This window comes from Chenopodium quinoa, unplaced genomic scaffold, assembly GCF_001683475.1.
Source record: "Chenopodium quinoa cultivar QQ74 unplaced genomic scaffold, ASM168347v1, whole genome shotgun sequence".
In the NCBI taxonomy this organism is placed as follows: Eukaryota; Viridiplantae; Streptophyta; class Magnoliopsida; order Caryophyllales; family Amaranthaceae; genus Chenopodium; species Chenopodium quinoa.
Window position 1 is genome coordinate 682,641 of NW_018742541.1, and position 21,780 is coordinate 704,420.

General features: G+C 35.5%; 1 protein-coding gene and 1 long non-coding RNA gene across 3 annotated transcripts; both read left to right on the top strand.

The window, feature by feature from the left end:
- The first annotated feature begins 3,841 nt into the window (after window positions 1–3,841).
- On the top strand, window positions 3,842–6,229 carry LOC110720199. The gene has a single exon (XM_021899209.1). It carries the CDS (start codon window positions 3,842–3,844, stop codon window positions 6,227–6,229), a length of 2,388 nt encoding a protein of 795 aa, XP_021754901.1.
- An 11,660-nt stretch (window positions 6,230–17,889) lies between these two features.
- LOC110720115 lies at window positions 17,890–19,170 on the top strand. 2 transcript variants are annotated; one of them, XR_002511273.1, is made up of 4 exons: window positions 17,890–18,323; window positions 18,591–18,662; window positions 18,742–18,798; window positions 18,898–19,170. It is a non-coding gene; the product is annotated as an uncharacterized LOC110720115 (long non-coding RNA). The 2 variants fall into 2 exon arrangements; XR_002511272.1 differs by having other exon boundaries at window positions 17,890–18,662.
- The last annotated feature ends 2,610 nt before the right edge of the window (window positions 19,171–21,780 follow it).

Below are 21,780 nucleotides of genomic sequence, written 5' to 3' on the forward strand. Positions count from 1 at the left end.
CGATTTTGGTTTGAAATTTCATAGTACTTGCTAACCTTTTGCTGGTTAACAAGTTTTATATCAAGTCGAGACTTCATCACTTCATATTTAGGCATTAGGCATTATATTATATACAAATTCTCATCGATTTTAAAAATACATATCATGTTATTTTCAACTTTAGTCATACTGATCTTACTAGTTTATTATGAAGTAACGTAGATTATAAATGTTTAGTGTATTAATGAATTATTATTGTGTTACTATCACATTATTAGCTACTTCTTGTTCAATCATCTAATTGATGTATCATAATCATGATTTGATGAGTTATTGTGAGATCGAAATTACAGTTTGGTTTAGACGGTTCGGTTTGTAAGTGGTTCGGTGTAAACAGGTTGCAATTTGTTAACGGTTCGGTGTAAACGATTTTTACCTCGGTTCAAACGGTTTCGGGTTGGAAACGGTTTCGGGTTAGATTTGGTTCGATTCTGTAGGGAATAATTTCAAGCTTTAATCCCACTAGCTTGAACCCCACTGTGATCATACACTAAAGTACGGTGGCGTCCAAAAGGGAAGAAGATAGTGCAAAAGAGTCGCCAACAAGTTTTAGGAACTTGTAAACCGTTCATAGGATGAAGGTTACACCCCTTAACGATCTAAGAGATCGTCAACTCCATAAGGTCTAGAACCAAATAAGGGTTCGGGGATGAAGGTACAAATCCAACCTAAAAGAGATTGAACCTGCCCTAATAATAGGCCTCTATTTTATTCTGATCGTATTCATGTGCGCTTTTCGATTAACATACAATCAATAAGATTAACCCTAAACCTGTTTATCTATGTTGGTTGAATATTAATGCACAAATAAACCTATTATTGGCGATCACTTGAAATTATAATCAAATTAACCCTAACAAGATTATTAATTATCTTATTAAGCGTGATTACAAGTACAACTTCCCTTTAAACATGCATAAAAGGTGATCAAGCAATAAAAATAAATATCAAGCAACATAATAAATAATCGAGCATTAGAATAAACATGAATAATAATAATCATCATCAAAATAATAATAATAATAATAATAATAATCTGTTAAATATGGAAGAGAAAATAAAGAGATAGGAGGGAAGATTGTTACGTTGTATTTCATATTCCATGTAGTACTAGATATATATAATGTACATTTCCTAGGGTTCCATCAATGGATAAGACCAAATACCCAACTCTAGAATATTCTAGGTTGTACATGGATAATAGTCATCCATATTTAGATATTATCATAACATTCCCCCTTGGATGACTATATATTGAATAAAACAATAACTAACATTTACTACAAAACCCGTACAAAATAATACACTATAATGCGCATAATATGCTGCCTCGTTAAAAACCTTACCAGGAAAACCCAGTGGGAAAAAACCATGGTTAAGGAAAAAAGAGTGCAGCGCGCATTAACTCCCCCTCATGACTACATCACTTGAGATCTTTAAGACGACGCAATCCAATGCCGTAAACTAACTTTTTGAATGTTGATATCGGAAGAGCCTTAGTAAATAAGTCTGCTAAATTCTCACTTGAACGAATCTGTAATACATTTATATCTCCATTCTTCTGAAGATCATGAGTGAAGAAAAATTTGGGTAAGATGTGCTTTGTTCTGTCGCCTTTGATGTATCCTTCCTTAAGTTGAGCAATACAAGTAGCGTTATCCTCATATAAAGTTGTTGGTGCCTCTTTCCCAGATGATAAACCACAAACTTCTTTTATATGTTGAACTACCGACCTTAACCATACACATTCACGACTAGCCTCGTGAATTGCTAAAATCTCAGAATGATTGGAAGAAGTAGCTGCAATGGTTTGTTTCATGGAACGCCAAGAAATGGCAGTACCACCATATGTGAACACATATCCAGTTTGTGACCGACCATTATGAGGATCAGATAAATAACCTGCATCTGCAAAACCAATCAAATTTTCTTTGAACAATTTTGGGAAAAATAAACCCATACCCTTCATACCTTGAAGGTAACGAAGTAAATGTTTAATCCCATTCCAATGCCTTCGAGTTGGACATGAACTAAACCTTGCTAATAAATTAACTGAAAATGATACATCAGGTCGTGTATGACTTGCAAGGTACATTAGTGCTCCAATTGTACTAAGATACGGTAATTCAGGACTAAGAATTTCTTCATCATTTTCCCGAGGTCGGAATGGATCTTTCTCTACTTCAAGTGATCTTACAACCTGATGTAGACATTCTATACCATATTTTACCCTCGATTTATAGCTATTTTTGTATGATTTCTAAGCTCTACGGAGCTATTTCTCGCTAATATCCTTCTTCTAGTGTGGCTTGGTCTATTTGATTGATTTTGTAGGCATATGAAGACTTTCGGATGAAATGGAGCATTTGGAGTTATTATGAGCATGCCACGACATTTTGAGGTGGATTAGAGAGCTTTATAAAGAGATTTGCAAGTCATGAGAAGTGTATTGGAGTGTTAGATGATGATTGATGATAATGCTACATGGTCGTGTACCCTTAATTACACGGTCATGCGAAGGTCCTAAGTGCGAGTGTTTGCTACACGGTCGTGTACCACAAGCTACACGGTCATGTGATTCCATCTCCGTATGAAGTCCGCCTACACGCTCATGTACCTCTCAGCTACACGACCGTGTACGAATATGATGAAATTTGAAGATCAAGTATGGTCAGCTACAAGGCCGTGTACCCATCAGCACACGGTCGTGTACGTGTGCGCAGGAGATTTATTTTATTTATTATTTTATGTTTATTTTTAGGAAAGTATAAATAGGGGTTTTAACCCTATTTTAAAACATCTCATTTTTAATATAGCTTTTTCCTTTCTACGTTATTTTGTGAGAGAACACATAGAACTCCATTGAAGCATTCATCTTAATTCAATATAAAGTATTTCACTTTCAACCTTAATCTCTTTAATTTATTATTATTATTATGTTTTCTTTAATTATTTGTCTTGTTATTTCTATTATCATGTGTGAGTAGTTTCATAATCTAGGGTTAGGTTGAACCCTAATATGGATTGATGTGTTATTTGATTCCCAATTCCCAATTTAATTAATTTGTAATTCCTCTTTGTTAGGGTTGGTTTTATTATGAATGATTAACTAGAAATAGTATTGTTGAATGTGATTAGGTTTACAACGAAAGTTGATTCTTAATTGATTTTAGAACCCTAATTAAAAGTAAGAGCTTTTATGCATGAAAATAGGTAATTGTTCTTGCTAGGACTTATAGGATGTCGTTCTCAATGTCTTTAATATGTATGATTCCATGAAAATAGGTATGATTGCATGTTAGGGAAGCTATTAGTTGATCGAAAGAAACTCTTAGTATTGTTTTAGGGAGCATCTGTCCTGTGGAATGTTTATTGATTTAATTGAGGGAAAAGGATTGTTCTATTACATTGATTCATATTAGTGGGGATACTTAATCTTAGATGTTTTTAGTCCTTGATTAATTCCATAGTATTATTATTCATTGCTTATTAGTTGATATTGTTCTTAGTTATTAATTCTCACTTATTTGATTTGGTTACTTGCTTAGTAGTTACTTGAGTCTAATTAATTAGTTGAACTATAGTCTCTTGGGATCCGACCCTTACTTGCCCGTCTACATAGTAGTGGTCTTGTTAGGTTATTTTTGTTAGGTACGCGACACGCCTATCAAATTTTGGCGCCGTTGCCGGGGACTAACGGTTTCATTCTAGTTATTTGTGATTCGTTTTACTAAGCATATATTTTGTTGCTTCGGCCATTGTTCCTGGTGTATTTGATCTCTCGTTTTAGTTTCTTTGTTGCATGCAAACTCGAAGTTCAGGTTCAGATGATTTAACACCTTTTGATTCTGAGATCGAAGCTACTGCAAGAAGACGAAGAGGTAGAAGAAGGAGAAATCAAAATATAAGAAACATGTTCAACCCAGGAACAAAATCTCTTTTGGAGTATGGTATTTCGAATACAACAACCGGATTTCTCTCCAGTATTGTTAGACCACCTGTCACCGCTCAGAGTTTTGAGTTGAAGCCCCAATTCGTACAGTTCATCTCCAATGATTCTTTTGCGGGCTCATCAAATGATTTACCTGTGACTCACATTGATAGTTTCTTGGAAAAGTGTGACACTATGAAGCTCAACGGTGTCACTGATGATGCTATTAGACTACGCCTTTTCCCTTTTTCATTAAGGGATAGGGCAAGGGAGTGGCTACGAGATGAAGGTATTGGTTCCTTTGATACGTGGGACAAGCTTGCAAAGGCCTTCCTAGTAAAATTCTTGGGGCAAGAGAAAACCGCGAAATTAAGGAACGAGCTATCTACCTTCCATCAATATAATGATGAATCCTTATATGAGGCATGGAGAAGGTTTAAGCGATTGCAGAGACAATGCCCTCACCATGGTATTCCAGAATGGATGTTGATCCAAACATTCTATAATGGTTTAACCCATGAGTTTCGCATATACATTGATGTTGTGTCTGGAGGTTCTATCATGACGAAGAATCCAACCGATGCGAAGGATTTGATTGAGAAGATGGCGGCTAATGATAATTACCATCCAAGGGGACGAAATGCTAACACAGGTAATAAACATGATGTTGATGCGCTAACCATGTTGTCTAGTTCTGTGCAGGCACTAACTCATAAAGTCAATCAACTCCAAGCTGAGTCCCCTCGACCCTCGATGGAAACTTGTCAAATGTGTGGATTGCAAGGCCATACTGCGCGGGAGTGTCAGCCCAATTATGATGGAATGACGATTGAGCAAGCTAATGCTTTCTATACCACGACCTCCACAAGGCCATTTGATGAAGGGTGGAGAAATCATCAAGGGTTCTCATACAAGAACACTCAAGCTATAGAAAATCCTCCACCACCACCAGCTTTTCAGGCAATGACACCTTTAAATCATCATCCCATGCACCAACCACCACCTCAATCTTCAAATCTTGAATCCATTATGGAGACTTTTGCTACCTCCCAGCGTCAACAACAAGAGCTTATATCGAAGCAATTTGATTTACAAGCAAAGCAAAATGAATATTTTGAAAACTCAATTCAATTGCTTGTTGCTCAAAATAAGAGGATAGAAACTCATATTTCTCAACTATCACAACAAGTGAGTCATCTATCAACTCTTCAAGATCAAGCAAAAGTCCAGACGAAACAATGCAATGCAATTTTCGTGAAGAGTGATGAATTGTTTACGGGTGGATTAGAAGAGAAAGTGTGCAATGTGGAGTCAAGAACTGAGAAGCATGAGAGAGAAAGTCCCAAATATGTTGCTCCACAAGCATATGAGGAGCCGATACCTTTCCCGCAAAGGTTATCAAAAGTTGTGCTCGATAAGCATTTTGGGAAGTATTCCGAGACTCTTAAGAAGGTATATGCTACCATTCCTTTTTCCGATCTTGTAGTTCAAATGCCTCAATTTGCAAATTTTGTGAAAGGAATTCTAGATCATGATCATAATGATAAGAAATTAGAAAGTTTGGTAGTAAAGGAGAAATGTCTTGATCCTTTACATGATAGCTTACCACCTAAATTGCATGATCCTGGTAGTTTTACTATCCCTTGTATGATAAACGAAACATATTTTAATAGGGTCTTGTGTGATTTAGGTGCTAGTGTTAATTTAATGCCTTCTTCTTTGTATGAAAAATTAGGTTTGAAAAAACTTAAACCCTCTCCCATATCTCTTCAAATGGCTGATAGAACTGTTAAACTCCCTAAGGGTGTAGTTGAAGATGTATTAGTTGGGATTGGTGAACTTGTATTTCCAGTTGACTTTGTTGTAGTGGATATGAAAGAAGACCTTAAGATCCCATTAATCTTTGGTCGTCCTTTTCTTGCTACAAGTCAAGCTTTAATAGATGTTCCTAAAGGACAAGTGACCATTAGAGCTCAGGATAAACAAGTTGTGTTTAAGCTTTTCAATGACCATAATTTTACTTTTGATGATGATACCTGTTTGAGAATTGATGCTACTAACCCTTTGGTTAATCATTGTGTTTCCAATAGAAATCATGTGCGCAAAAAGGATAATATTCCACCACATGATGGGTTTAGCTACCTCAAAATAAGCTCGGATACAAAGCACATCAACTCTAATTTGAAGGAGTCGTTTGGAGATGGATATATTGATGAGAAATACCACATAGTATCTTCTTCGTGTGGTGACCCAGGTTGAGCTACTAAAGAGGGGTCGAGCTAAAGACCTTAAACAAGCGCTAAATGGGAGGCAACCCATTCCGTTTTTTTTTATTATTTATTTTATTTTCCCTTTATTTTTTCTATTTATTTATTATTATTATTTTTAGTGTTTTGGGGTTACAATGCAACATTATTTTGAGGGCGGTCCCAACTTCGCCTTTAGGTATGATCCCTCCTCTGTCAGTAGGGCCTAGTTTTCTTTTTCCCTTGCTTGTTCTTATTCAATATATGTTCACATTGAGGACAATGTGAAGTTTAGCTTGGGGGAGGGATTACTTTTGGCTTTGGGTAGTTACTTTGTGAATCATGACGATGAATGGCTAGTAAACTATTTCTCTGTGCCCCTATCCTTGATGATTTAAAGGTTTTTGGCTTGATTTTGATTGAAATACTTGCAATGCGGATTAAATGATCATGATCTGATATTGGATTGTCTTGGCCTAATGGAAATCAACTTTGTGCAACTGTGTATGAATCTGGAGCTTGACTGTGCTAACTGTGAGGCTTGAGCCTTTATTATTTATTCATGTGTGTTAGTTCCTGGTGTGACATTGATCTTAGTTTTGTCTTGAGACTTTTAGTAGTGTGTCATGGTACATTGCACGTGCACGACGAGGAGGACGAAGGCCATGTTCATTAGGTAGCCTCCAGATGAATTTAGAAACGTTTGTCCCCTTCTTGCTTACCCATGTTGTAGCCTTGTCCATGTTTTTCATCTAAGTCACAAAATTAACCTATCGGCCCCAATTAGTAACTTATCCCAAGTCTAGCTTGGGGGAGCCATCTATCTTGGTATTCTCTATGGTTTGTGATGATGTTTTGGAGAAGATTAATTTGAAGCTTGAAGGTTCTTGAATTTTTTGCTATATGATCTATTTTTTAAGCTCTTATAGTTTGAAAAATGAAAAAAAGAAAAGGAAAAAAAAAATTATAGCTTCTTGAAGGATAAATAAAAGAGCTTCAAAAATAAGAATAGTGTGATGAATTGATTATGTAGGGTGAATAAGGTGGTAGTTGCTCTTATTTCAAGTTGTGTTTGGAGTGTGTATTCTTGTGAATTAGTTCGATGGGATTTTGATTTGTATTGTTCATTTTTTATGGCTTCCCTGAGGGACTATAATTTGCCTACATTTTCCAAATTTTTCCTACCCATTTTCACCCGGCCTACATTACAAGCTTGAAAAAAAAAGACCTTCTGACCTTCGTGCATAGTATTGTGTTCATGTGAAACGAGTCTTTTGTCAAAATGCTGGAGTATGTGTCACATTTCGAGTCGACTTTTGACTAGGTTGAGCGGCATTATTACCCTCTAAACACACGAGTGTTGTGAGAATGGGGGGTTGTTATTATTAGAGGGGATGGAGAGAGATCGGGCTCACTTTTAGCTCGCCACATAAAATTGTGCGGAGTGACCACTAAGTGAGATATTCTAGTCATCGATTCCTTATGTGTACATGGTTGACTCTGTTTGATGGCTATTTAGGTTGATTGATAATCTGAATGAGGTGATTGGTTGGCTAAGATGCTTGTGTGTCTAATCTCGATTTCGAGTATGATTTTTCAAATGTATTATGGGGTGAAGTATGTTTATTTGGTTGTTGCTAGTCATTGATTGTCTTGCTTGAGGGCAAGCAAGAAGCTAGCTTGGGGGAATTTGATGTAGACATTCTATACCATATTTTACCCTCGATTTATAGCTATTTTTGTATGATTTCTAAGCTCTACGGAGCTATTTCTCGCTAATATCCTTCTTCTAGTGTGGCTTGGTCTATTTGATTGATTTTTGTAGGAATATGAAGACTTTCGGATGAAATGGAGCATTTGGAGTGATTATGAGCATTCCACGACATTTTGAGGTGGATTAGAGAGCTTTATAAATAGATTTGCAAGTCATGAGAAGTGTATTGGAGTGTTAGATGATGATTGATGATAATGCTACATGGCCGTGTACCCTTAATTACACGGTCATGCGAAGGTCCTAAGTGCGAGTGTTTGCTACACGGTCGTGTACCACAAGCTACACGGTCGTGTGATTCCATCTCCGTATGAAGTCCACCTACACGCTCATGTACCTCTCAGCTACACGACCGTGTACGAATATGATGAAATTTGAAGATCAAGTATGGTCAGCTACAAGGCTGTGTACCCATCAGCACACGGCCGTGTACGTGTGCGCAGGAGATTTATTTTATTTATTATTTTATGTTTATTTTTAGGAAAGTATAAATAGGGGTTTTAACCCTATTTTAAAACATCTCATTTTTAATATAGCTTTTTCCTTTCTACGTTATTTTGTGAGAGAACACATAGAACTCCATTGAAGCATTCATCTTAATTCAATATAAAGTATTTCACTTTCAACCTTAATCTCTTTAATTTATTATTATTATTATGTTTTCTTTAATTATTTGTCTTGTTATTTCTATTATCATGTGTGAGTAGTTTCATAATCTAGGGTTAGGTTGAACCCTAATATGGATTGATGTGTTATTTGATTCCCAATTCCCAATTTAATTAATTTGTAATTCCTCTTTGTTAGGGTTGGTTTTATTATGAATGATTAACTAGAAATAGTATTGTTGAATGTGATTAGGTTTACAACGAAAGTTGATTCTTAATTGATTTTAGAACCCTAATTAAAAGTAAGAGCTTTTATGCATGAAAATAGGTAATTGTTCTTGCTAGGACTTATAGGATGTCGTTCTCAATGTCTTTAATATGTATGATTCCATGAAAATAGGTATGATTGCATGTTAGGGAAGCTATTAGTTGATCGAAAGAAACTCTTAGTATTGTTTTAGGGAGCATCTGTCCTGTGGAATGTTTATTGATTTAATTGAGGGAAAAGGATTGTTCTATTACATTGATTCATATTAGTGGGGATACTTAATCTTAGATGTTTTTAGTCCTTGATTAATTCCATAGTATTATTATTCATTGCTTATTAGTTGATATTGTTCTTAGTTATTAATTCTCACTTATTTGATTTGGTTACTTGCTTAGTAGTTACTTGAGTCTAATTAATTAGTTGAACTATAGTCTCTTGGGATCCGACCCTTACTTGCCCGTCTACATAGTAGTGGTCTTGTTAGGTTATTTTTGTTAGGTACGCGACACGCCTATCACAACCATAGGGCTGCTCAATGGATGTGTTGTATCCAAAGAAAATCTTTTAAGAACCTTTTCTATGTATGTTGATTGATGCACAAGGATTCCTTTCTCTAGGTGCTCTATTTGTAACCCCAAGAAGAATTTTGTCTTTCCTAGATCTTTCATTTCGAACTCTTTCTTTACATAATTGACAGTCACTGAAATCTCTTCAGGAGTTCCAATGACATTCAATCATCTACATACACTGTAATTATAACAAATCCTGATCCAAATTTCTTTATAAAAATACATGGGCTGATAGGATCATTCTTATAACCTTCTTTCAACAAATACTCACTTAGACGGTTATACCACATACGCCCAGATTGTTTCAATCCATAAAGAGATTTGTTCAATTTAATACAAAAATGTTTTCGAGAACTAGATTTTGCTGCTTCCGGCAGCTTGAATCCTTCTGGGAGCTTCATGTATATGTCATTATCCAGTGGGCCATATAAATATGATGTGACTACATCCATCAAACGTAAATCAAGTCCTTCTCTTATTGCCAGACTAATCAAAAATCTAAAAGTAGTTGCATCCACCACAGGAGAATATGTCTACTCATAATCAATACCAGGTCTTTGTGAGAATCCTTGTGCAACTAAGTGTGCCTTATATCTTACAACTTCACCCTTTTCATTTCTCTTTCGCACAAAGACCCATTTATATCCCACTGGCTTTACACCTTCAGGTGTACGGACTACTGGTCCGAATACTTCTCTTTTTCCAAGAGATTTTAATTCTGCTTCAATTGCTTCTTTCCATTTTGGACAATCATTTCTTTGTCTACATTCTTCAATGGATTTTGGTTCATGATCCTCATTATTATCCATAACATCTAATGCTACATTGCATGCAAAAACATCATCGACGTCGATTTGATTTCGGTTCCATGTAATTCCAGACATGATATAATTTATTGAAATTTCTTCATTATCAGGTACCTGAATTTCTTCTTGTATCATGTCTAAAGTTTCTTTTGGAGATCCTTCGGAAATTGTTTCTTCAATTTGACCATCATCAATCAATGCTCCTTTTCTTTTTCGAGGATTCTTATCTTTGGAACCTATTGGTCTTCCACGTTTCTGGCGTGGTTTAGACTCATTAGCAATTTTATTTTGTCCTTCCGGGACATCTATTTTAAATGGAGCATTAACAGCTGGAATATGTGACTTGGCCACTCTTTTTGGGTCAGCAAACGAGTCTGGAAATTGATTCGCTAAACTTTGTAAATGAATTATCTTTTGAACTTCCAGTTCACATTGTTTAGTTCGAGGATCAAGATAGGATAATGATAATTCATTCCATTTAATTTCATTTTCCAGCTCTCTCTTTTCTCCCCCTAATGTTGGGAAAAGTGACTCGTTAAAATGACAATCTGCAAAACGAGCCGTAAATAAATCCCCTGTTGTAGGCTCAAGATATTTAATTATTGACGGGGATTCAAACCCAACATATATCCCCAACCTCCTTTGAGGACCCATCTTAGTGCGTTGTGGTGGAGCTATTGGAACATAAACCGCACATCAAAAAATTCTTAGATGGGAAATATTTGGTTCCTGATCATAAACCAATTGTAATGGGGAGAACTTGTGATAACTTGTTGGCTTAATGCGAATTAGTGTTGTTGCATGTAATATAGCATGTCCCCAAGTAGAAATTGGGAGATTGGATTTCATAAGCAATGGTCTAGCAATTAACTGAATACGTTTTATTAATGACTCTGCCAGACCGTTTTGTGTATGAACATGTGCTACAGGATGTTCAACATTTATCCCAATGGACATGCAATAATCATTAAAAGCTTGAGATGTAAATTCATCAGCATTGTTAAGCCGAATAGTCTTAATGGGAGTATCTGGAAAATGTGCCCGTAACTTAATCAATTGGGCAAGTAATCTCGCAAACGCCAGGTTACGAGTTGATAACAAAGACACATGTGACCATCTAGTTGATGCATCAATTAAAACCATAAAATATCTAAATGGTCCACATGGGGGATGTATGGGCCCACAAATATCTCCTTGTATACGTTCCAGAAAACTAATTGATTCAAAATTAATTTTAGCTGGTGATGGGCGAATAATCAACTTGCCTTCCGAGCAAGCAGCACATGAAAAATTATTATGAAGAATCTGCTGGCTCTTCAAAGAATGTCCACATAAATTCGTAATTATTTTTCGCATCATTATTGAACCGGGATGGCCTAACCGGTCATGCCAAACAACAAAATCATCAGTAAACTTCTGGTTTACTATAGCATGAGCTTCAATAGCATTGATTTTTGTGTAGTACAAACCACTAGAGAATGTTGGTAGTTTCTCCAAAACATGTTTTGAGCCTTGATTTATATTTGTGATTTGAAGGAATTTGTTATTTTCTTCATTGATTGTCTCAATATGATAACCATTGTTGCGAATATCCTTAAAACTTAATAAATTTCTTTGAGACAATGGGGAGTATAAAGCATCAATTATTTTAATTTCAGTTCCCCAAGGCAACTTTATAGTGGCTCTTCCGGAGCCCTCAATGATATTTGTACTACCGGATATGGTACTTACATTAATCCTTTTCATCATCAAATGAGAGAAATATTTTTTATTTTTAAGTATTGTATGTGTAGTTGCACTGTCAGCAAGACATAATTCTTCACCATTCATAGCAAATTGAACTTGAGTAATATCCATGTTCTTCATGAAATAAAATACATGTCAAAATATTAAGCATAAAAATAAAGATGATAAAACAAATAAATCAATAAAAACACTCAAATAGTTCATAAATTTATAAAGCAAAAATCCTTATTACAACGAAAGAAATAAACTTAAATAAATCACTAGAATAAGTAAACATAAGTCTAATAGTTAAAACTAACATAAAACAATATAATTTTAATTATTCCCTTCTGGGGCAGTGAAGAAATCGGCGACTTCTAAATGAGTTGTACTGCCAAAATCAAAATTATTCCCTTCCGGGGAAGTAAGGAAATCACCAACATCAAATTGATTGGCATTGCCAAAATCAAAATCACCTTCACCATCTTCAAGAACAAGGTTTGCCTCAACTTTCTTTCCTTTCTTCAATGATTCTTGGTAAAGTTCAATAAGATGCTTTGGAGTTCTACAAACCCGAGGCCAATGACCTTTTCCTCCACAACGGTAACATATATTGTTATCACTTTTCTCTTTTTCATCCCTACGTTCCCACTTCTGCTGGGAATGTGAGTTTGAGAAATGACCTCCACGACCTCTACCATATCCACGTCCACGACCCCGGCCGCGCCATTGGCCACGACCACGACCTCTACCTCTACCACTACTGCTGGAATGGTCTATGTTTTTAGTTTCTTTCCCGTTATGGGTTGTCACATTCGCTTTAGGGAATGGAGTAGAGCCAGTAGGACGTGATTCATGATTTTTCATTAATAGCTCGTTATTTTGCTCAGCCACAAGAAGACAAGATATTAATTCAGAATATTTTTTAAAACCTTTTTCTCTATATTGTGTCTGCAGGACAATATTATTAGCATGGAAAGTGGAGTATGTCTTTTCAAGCATTTCTGCATCAGTAATATTTTCTCCACATAATTTCAATTGAGAAGTTATTTTAAACATAGCTGAGTTATATTCACTAACAGATTTAAAATCTTGCAATCTCAAATTCAACCATTCATAACGAGCTCTAGGGAGTATCACTGTTTTTTAGTGGTCATACCTTTCCTTTAGATTACTCCAAAGGATTTGTGGGTCTTTCACAGTTAAATATTCATTTTTGAGCCCTTCATGGAGGTGACGGCGATGAAAATTCATGGCTTTAGCCTTATCTTGAGGTGTTGCCTTATTAGCCTCTTTTATTGTTTCACCAAGACCTTTAGCATCTAGGTGTATTTCAGCATCTAACACCCATGATAAATAATTCTTTCCGGTGATATCAAGGGCCACAAATTCGAGCTTGGCAAGGTTCGACATTTTTCACTATACAAAATAATATTAAAAGATAAGTATATATAAATAGTATCCAAAATATGTACTAAAAGTTATAATCATGCATAAATAATTATGATACAAGTTATGCATAAATAAGAATGAAATAGAAGATGAGAACGTTAGCATGGAGAAAAATAAGAATGGAACCTTCAATTATTTATCATGCTTTGTGTTCGTTATATATGTTGATATTCCAATAAATAAGCATGCAAAATTAGATAAATGTTAAATTATAATTGTTATGGGCTACGATCATACTTACATGATAATAATAATGGGATTATAGAAAAATGTTTGGTAATCCTACTCAATTGACTAGCAATGGTGCTGATAACGTGTTAAATATGGAAGAGAAAATAAAGAGAGATAAGGGAAGATTGTTACGTTGTATTTCATATTCCATGTAGTACTGGATATATATAATGTACATTTCCTAGGGTTCCATCAATGGATAAGACCAAATACCCAACTCTAGAATATTCTAGGTTGTACATGGATAATAGTCATCCATATTTAGATATTATCATAACATAATCATCATAAATTATAACAATTATAATAATAATCATGTTCATGTTAATATTAAAGCATAATAGTAATAGCAAGATCCTAGGCATGATATTAACAAGATTAATAACAAACCCTAGCATGTCACTAAGCAATAAAAATCAAATCTTTAACCCTAACATGATACTAACAATCATAGATATTAGGAAGAGAATAAAAGGCATCATAACAATCATATTTAATATTAAAAAATACCCTAGACATGATACTAGGAATATCATAATTACAACCTAAACATGATTTCTACATCATAACATCAATAAAAACCATTAAAGTACTTACTTTGATGCTTCGTACCTCTTTCTAATAACAAAATACACACGTTAGTAACTTCAAGGAAAATAATAAACAAAACAATCAAATAAAATAATTGAAAGAGAGATTTGGGACCAAACCCTCAGAAATTAAAACCTTTCACGTCTAGGGCGAAGGCAACTTCGAATATGGCTAGGTGTTTCTAGATCTTGCGAATGCGGAATTTTGTATGAAAACAAAGTTTAGAAGAAAAAGAGAAGAGATGAATGATTTAGAGAATGCTAAAGAAAACTTGTGAATGATGAGAATTGGTGAGAATTGGTGAATCTTGATGAATGAAAACGGAGTTTTTAATACGTTATTTATAGAGAAAATCAGCCAAAAAGATAAAATAAACAAAACAGAGTCTGACGCACAGAAAACAGAGCTGGCTTCACCCTTGGCTAACTGGCGCCAGGCACCAACACTAGCGCCAGGCGCGAATGGCTAGCGCCAGACCTGGTTCCAGGCGCCAAGGCCTGGGGTTAGGCGCCAAGCCTGTTTTTAACGCGTTTTCGAAAATCAGATAAGTTTACCGTACTGGAGGATAAAATCATATAATTTCCTCGAAAATGCTATTTGATTTTAATTAAAACTCTGAAAAGTCAAAAGTCAATTTATCAATGCTAATTGAATTAGGAATGAAAAGAACCTTCTAGAAGGTTCTAGAAGACTAAAAACTATTTCTAATTGCATTAGGAATGATAAATCATATTAGGCCCTCCCCAAGATCATTGAGCCGCATATAAGGCTCAAACCGGGCCCAGTTCAGTAAATTGGTCATAACATCCTCAATATTCATCGAAATCGGGCTTATAATATATCGTTGGAAAGCTCTTGTCAAGCCCCATCCAACTTTACTACTATTGGACCCGTATCATGGACCAACCAAACTGGATTGACTATTTTCTTAAAATAAGTTTTCAAAAACAAAGAGAAGAGAAAAGAATTATAACTTTCCGTAACACTAGACTTTCCACACTTTCACTTTATTCGATTACGATTCGACGTGAAAGGTACTCATGACTGGGTTTGGTTTTTTGGAGACATAAATGGGTGTCTACAGGTTCTTTTTCGGTTCGGTTTGATTTCAGTTCGGTTTAGAACTGGTTCGGTTTGTTAACGGGTTCGGTTCTTATACGGTTTGACATTATTCGGATCGGTTCGGTTTCGGTTTTACTTAAATACGGTTTGAGTTGGTTTTCGGTCTTACAAAATTGGTTTTTAATCGGTTCGGTTCTCATTTGGGTCGGTTGGTTTCGGGCAGTTAAACGGTTTTGGTTTGAAATTTAACAGCACTAGGCCGGCCCCATTCATATACAAGTCTCCAAGTTTTACTGATTGATTGTTGGTGTAACGGTAACTGAGACTACACTTGATAGAGAGCACCCGTGTTATCCCCCATAACAATAACTGGGAGTGCACTGAAACCTAACCACCCAAAACTGATCCGAATCCGGATTAGCCTATGGGGTGAACCGGGTAAACACCAAAAAAACAAGTCTCCAATTTTTATTTTTATTTTTATTTTTATATTTATTTATTTATTTATTTTATTTTTTTTGAAAAACTACAAGTCTCCGATTGACTAAAGTCAATAAATACTCCCTTCGTCCCATAATATAATTCTCTTTTTAAAGTACTAAAATGTTTTCTTATTCTCATTTTTGGATAGTATATAAAGATCATTATACCTCACTTTTTTAACTTTATTTATTGTACTTTCTAATTTACCCTTAAATTTTGCACATGTCAGGTACTTTTTTTCACTTTCTCTCTCTAGTTTTTGTCTATGATTGTACTTTTCACTTTTATTAATGTACTTTATCCACTTTCTCCTCCTATTTCTTAAATATCGTGAAAAAACACAAACAAGAACTATATTATGGGGCGGATGGCAGGGGCGGAGCCACGGGGGGCTGTCCCCGCCCCTGCAGCCCAATTCCGCAGCACATATTTTCTTTAATTTGGCCCCTATAAACTTTAGATTATATAATGTTGAACTCCTTATCTTTAAATAACTATGCTTTTGGTTCATTGGTAAGTCAATTCCATTTTGTTACAAGGATTGCAGGTTCGAGCCTTAATAAAGGCAAAAACGTATTTTTTTTTCCTTATTTACGGAGTAATATTTTATTTTAATAAAACATGTTTTTTTTTCCTTATTTACGGAGAATTATTATTATTTTAATAAAACAATCCTATTGAGTGGTTACTGGCTTAGTATTGTTCCTCATGGTTCAAGGTTCAATCCTATTTAGTACTAATATATGTTTTTTTTATTTCTTTTTTTTTTGGGGGGGGGGGGTGGGGGAATATTTAAAAAATTATCCTAAGTTAACTCTTTGACTCTTTAATTCTCCTGCAATATTAGATCTAGGGGTGAAACAAATTTGGGTTAAAACCGAACCAAACCGAAAACCGAACCGAATAAGAAATATGGTTCGGTTTTTTTTTCGAAAGTGGTTCGGTTTGGTTTTGAAAAAAAAAAATATTTCGGTTTTCGGTTTGGTTTCGGTTTTAGAAATTGAAAAACCGAAAAACCGAACAAAACCGAACAGAACCGAAATTTCAGGCCCAAAAGCCCCCTAGCCCAACACTTTTACCCTAAGTATATAAAGGAAAAAAAAAAACCCTAATCCCTCACTTCCTCATCTGACTCTCAGTCTCTCACCTCTCCTTTCCTCTTCTTCTCCTGATCTCACCTCTCCGCCCTTTCTCTCCTCTCTTCTCTTCTCAGAATCTTAGTTCTTCCTCTCCCTCCTTTCCTCTTCTCAACTCCGTCCTTTCTTTCTCCTCTTTGATCTCTTCTCCATCACTCTGTTCTCCTCTTTTCCCCACCAGCCCACAGCGAATAAGTTTATTTACAACGTTATTAAGCCATCAACTGAGTAGCTAAGGTTTTTCATGTCAAATTCATCCATGAAAACACTAGATCTAGTGTTTTCATGGTCGAATTTGACCTTTAAAACCCAAATTCGAGGTTTTTCGGTGGAATGTGAGGTATGTCCTCTTTTTCTTAATTTTAATTTGATTTGAATTTTTTTTCCTACTTTATTTTTATGGTGGCGTAGCCGTGTAGATTGAATTGCGGTGGTGATAGGTAGTTGTGGGTCGATCTAGGGTTAGTGTTTGGGTGGAAAGGATGAAGGGTGGTGAAATAAGGTGGGTTGTGGGTTGTGGTGGGTGCGGATCTGGGTTAGGGGTGGTGATAAGGTGGTTTTTGGTGGTTGTTGTGGGTGGTAGTGGTGATAGTTTCTATGGGTGGTTAGTGGTGGTTAGTGGGCATTGTTGTGGGTGGTTAGTGGTGGTAGTTTCGGTGTTTTTTGGTAGGTTAGGGTGGGTGGTAGGTGGGTTTTAGGTGGGATGTTTGTATGGTTTGGTTTGGTTCAATTTTAATTGGTGTGGTTTGGTTCGGTTTTTTTGCAAAATGTGATGTTTAGGATGCTTGAGAGGAAAATTCGGTGCGGTTTGGTTTTTTTTAGGAAAACCGAAATTTAGGTGGTTTGGTTTGGTTCGGTTTCAAAGCTAAAGTGGTGCGGTGTGGTTTGCAAAATCAAGAAACCGAAATTTGGTGGTTTGGTTTCGGTTTGGGCAAAAAACCAAACCGAAAACCGAACTTTCACCCCTAATTAGATCTTTCAATTTATATTCGAGCAAATCCAAATTGATATCCGATATCAATGAAGCGCGTTGATATAGGGTCATTTTTCGTCTATTCACGTGTTAAAGTAAGGACAAATTTGGAATTAGAAATAAATGCCCAACTTTATACCATTTTGGGACTACCGTTTTGGTCTATGTTGGATGTTAACGTCGTTAATGTTATTTTCGAACCGTTTTCGAACCCTAACATTATTGGAGTTTTCTCTCTCTTCCGCGACGATGTGTCAGTAATGGTTATTGCTACACTTCTCTTGCTAAACTTCTCTCCAATGAAACTGTATTTATTTTGATCAAAAACGAGTTGTGCTTGGTAGAATGAAGATTGTTGGTGTCAAGGAGAGCAGCAATGACCTCAATTGCTTTGATGACGACGGAGTGGAAGTTGAATCCGATCTGTAAATTAAGGTATTTTTCGTTTCATGTGTTGGTGGATTATAATTAAGGTATTATTCGATTCTACAATTGGTGGATTATATGCATTGCGGAGACAATGTATTTGTGCTTTTATTTTTTTTCAATTTGAAGCAGGGGAAAAAACTATATGTATAATTGTGTGTAATCGAGTTGTTGTGTTCATTAGGTTTGGTTCCTAGGTATATCTCTTAACACTAATGGTCAGAAACCTGCAAGATTTCCTCAATCTGTAATTAATCAAGTGTATTGTGTTATCAGCATAAAATTGTCGATGGAAGAAATTGTTTAAAGCGGAAATCAATTGCTAGTTCAGTAGGTTGTATTAAACAGGTATTAAACTATTTTTGTGTATTGGTTTTGAAGTTGTTAATGATTTCATTGAAAGTAATTGTTAAATTCAATGCAATAGGTTTCTGGGTGTTACAAACAGCCACCATTGAAGACTCTATCTCCCGAAATTTTTAAGGTATAGATGCTGTTGTATGTAGTAACCTTTAGGTAATATCTTTGAGCATCAAATAAAGTTGGTTATTGAAAATGGATTGATTTGTTAATGTTGTTGTAGGATGAGTCATTGACTATTGGTGGTCAAGTTAAAGCAAGAGGTCAGGTATTAAAGAGACGAGATGAAGCTAGATGTCGGGTAAGATGTGTTGTGATATAGGTTTTTGGAAATAGTTGATGGTTGTTTTTTAATTAAATTGGCTATTTTTAATATGTTTGGTTGACCATGTTGTGCAGCCTCCAAATACTACTTGTCATGTCGAGACCTTTGGGAGAATATGTGACAGGGTAGAGTCGTATCCCCTAATCAAAAATAATTATCTAATTCACTAACTAAAGTAGATAGGAAAGTAGGGTCGATCTCCACAGGGAAACAAGTCTTTTTACTCCTAATTAAATATTATACTCTAAATTATTTAAGTAACCAATATCAAAAGTTGAATATGAAACTAAACTAAAAAGAGTAGGAAAAGGGAGAAAATAATATATAAAAGGATCTAGGGCATAGATTCACCAATAAATAATATTCCGGGGTAAAATAGGGTAATCAATCATTGACATTGCATAAATAACATGATTAACAGACTCTCGCAATTTATTAACCAACATAGATCTAACAGGCTCTCGCAATTTACTAGATCTAAGTCCTTATCAAAAATAGCCTTTAATATCAAATTAACATCTGCTCGATTCATCAATTTAATATTGCTATACTTTTACAAGCCGCAATTGTAAAACATTAAAACAATCCAATAAGAAATCATCATGCAATACCAACAATCAATAATAGTCAATCATCAATGCATCAATTAACCAGATTGTAAAGGGCTCTCGCTACTTATTACAATCACACAATTAAATTACCGGTATTAAATCTCATCTCTCGAATCTTGACTTAACCATTTATAAATTAACTTGCCTATTGAAACTAAACCTAAACATTAATTCTCATCTCTCGATTCTTGAATCAATATTGTCAAACTCATGCATAAAAGATAGGCCTAATCTTGTCACAGAGCATTAAATCAATCAATAGGAAATTAATCTAGCATTGATAATCAACAACAATAATTTACCCCTTCATATCATTTATTAGATCCCCATAAACCCTAGAAATTGAACTACTCACACATAATTAAATATAAACTAAGCAAAGCAATAAAGTAAATCATGATCAAAGGAATAAAATAAATAACTAAGATTAAGGGAAGAGAAATCGTCACCAAAATAATTTTGGAATTAATCAAAGAAATAAGAACAAAGGTTTAGGGAGAGAGTTTAGAGAGAGAAAACTAAGTAGAGAGAGAAAGTCTAAGAGAAAAGATTAAGAGTAGAAGAAGTGGTCCTAAAATCGTATTACGGAGGAGTATTTATACTCCATACAAAAATCCTAAACTAAAACAAATTAATACGACTCTAATTGTCTCCTAAATAAACACGCGCCCGATCGGGCGCGCCTTTTTATCTTTAATAGCTAATCTCGCGCCCGACCGGGCGCGTCACCGGGCGCTTCTCCCGCCCGGTCGGGTGCCAGCCTTTTTGGCCGGGCGGATCATTTGGGCCAATATTTGGACTTCGATTGGGCTCCAATTTTTTGGGCCAATCTGGGTTTCCTCTTTGGGTCTTGAATACTCGGTCCAAACGCCCCGGTATCACCTCTACCGAGCCCTTAATCACCGGTTCGATGGCTCCAACCGGCCCTGGGCTATAAAATCTGGTCGTGCTTCTCCAGTGCTCGTGATTGCTCCAAAATATCTCGGAAAAATACTCCAAAAGCATAAATCCCTGCAAAAGTCAACCAAATCTACGAAAACACTAGAAAACACCAATTAGTAATACAAGTGGCTCTAAAGAGCCAAAAACACTACTAATTATGACCAAGGGACGGGGGTAAAATACTATATAGAATGGACACATCAAACTCCCCCAAGCCAAACCTTTGCTTGTCCCTAAGCAAAGATCTCATCAATGAATCAATAAATATGCTTCACCCCAATAAGTAAAAATCAAGCACAAACGATCCAGGGTAAATCAAATAAACACGCTTCAGAGTCAACCAATCAAATCCATCCAATTACCTTTCTTCCCTAACAATTGTCAAACAGAGCAAACCACAAGAGCATATAGAATTCAAGACTAGTGCTCACACACTCGACTCTCATTTATGTGGCGAGTAAAAGATGTACTCGATCGCTCTCCAACCACCCCTTTAATGTGAGCAATGCCCTCCCAACTCACACTCTCGTGTGTATAAAAACAATGAACGCTCAATCCTACTAGTCGACTCGAAGTATGCCAAATCATAACTTGCATTGATAAGCAACACTTTCATATTCATACAATTCTATGCACAAAGGTCGGAAGGTCTTTAAAGCTTGTAATGTAAGGCTAGGGTAAAGGGTAGGATAAATTTGGAAATACATGAGAGAAAAGCTATGCTTAAAGGAACCAATCCTAATAAAACCCATGATCAAAAATAAATAATGATCCCATCTCCTACTTAACCAACTCTAACATCAACCAAATATACTCCAATCATAATAAATAAACCCAACTCTGACAATTTCACTCATAAGATATAATAATGGAGTAATAGAGTGAATAAACAAACTTAATTTTCCAAACTTGAAATTTTTCCATTGAGGCTCAAAATTATTCTATACAAACCTCCAACTAGAACATTTGAACATTTTTTTTTCTTTTGAAGTTCGCTTATTTTTTCACATTTTTTTTCTTTGAACTTCTCTTTTATTTTCATAATATCATGCTTTATTTTTTTCAAGAAAATATAACTCTCAAACTCATCAAAAAATAAACATGAACAATCAACAAAACTACTTCTCAAAATCCCACCCAAATTGTGCAAATAAATAGCACACTACAAACTCCCTCACCTCACTCACTAATAGCTCCCCCAAGCCAAGCTTGGGACTAGTAACCAATG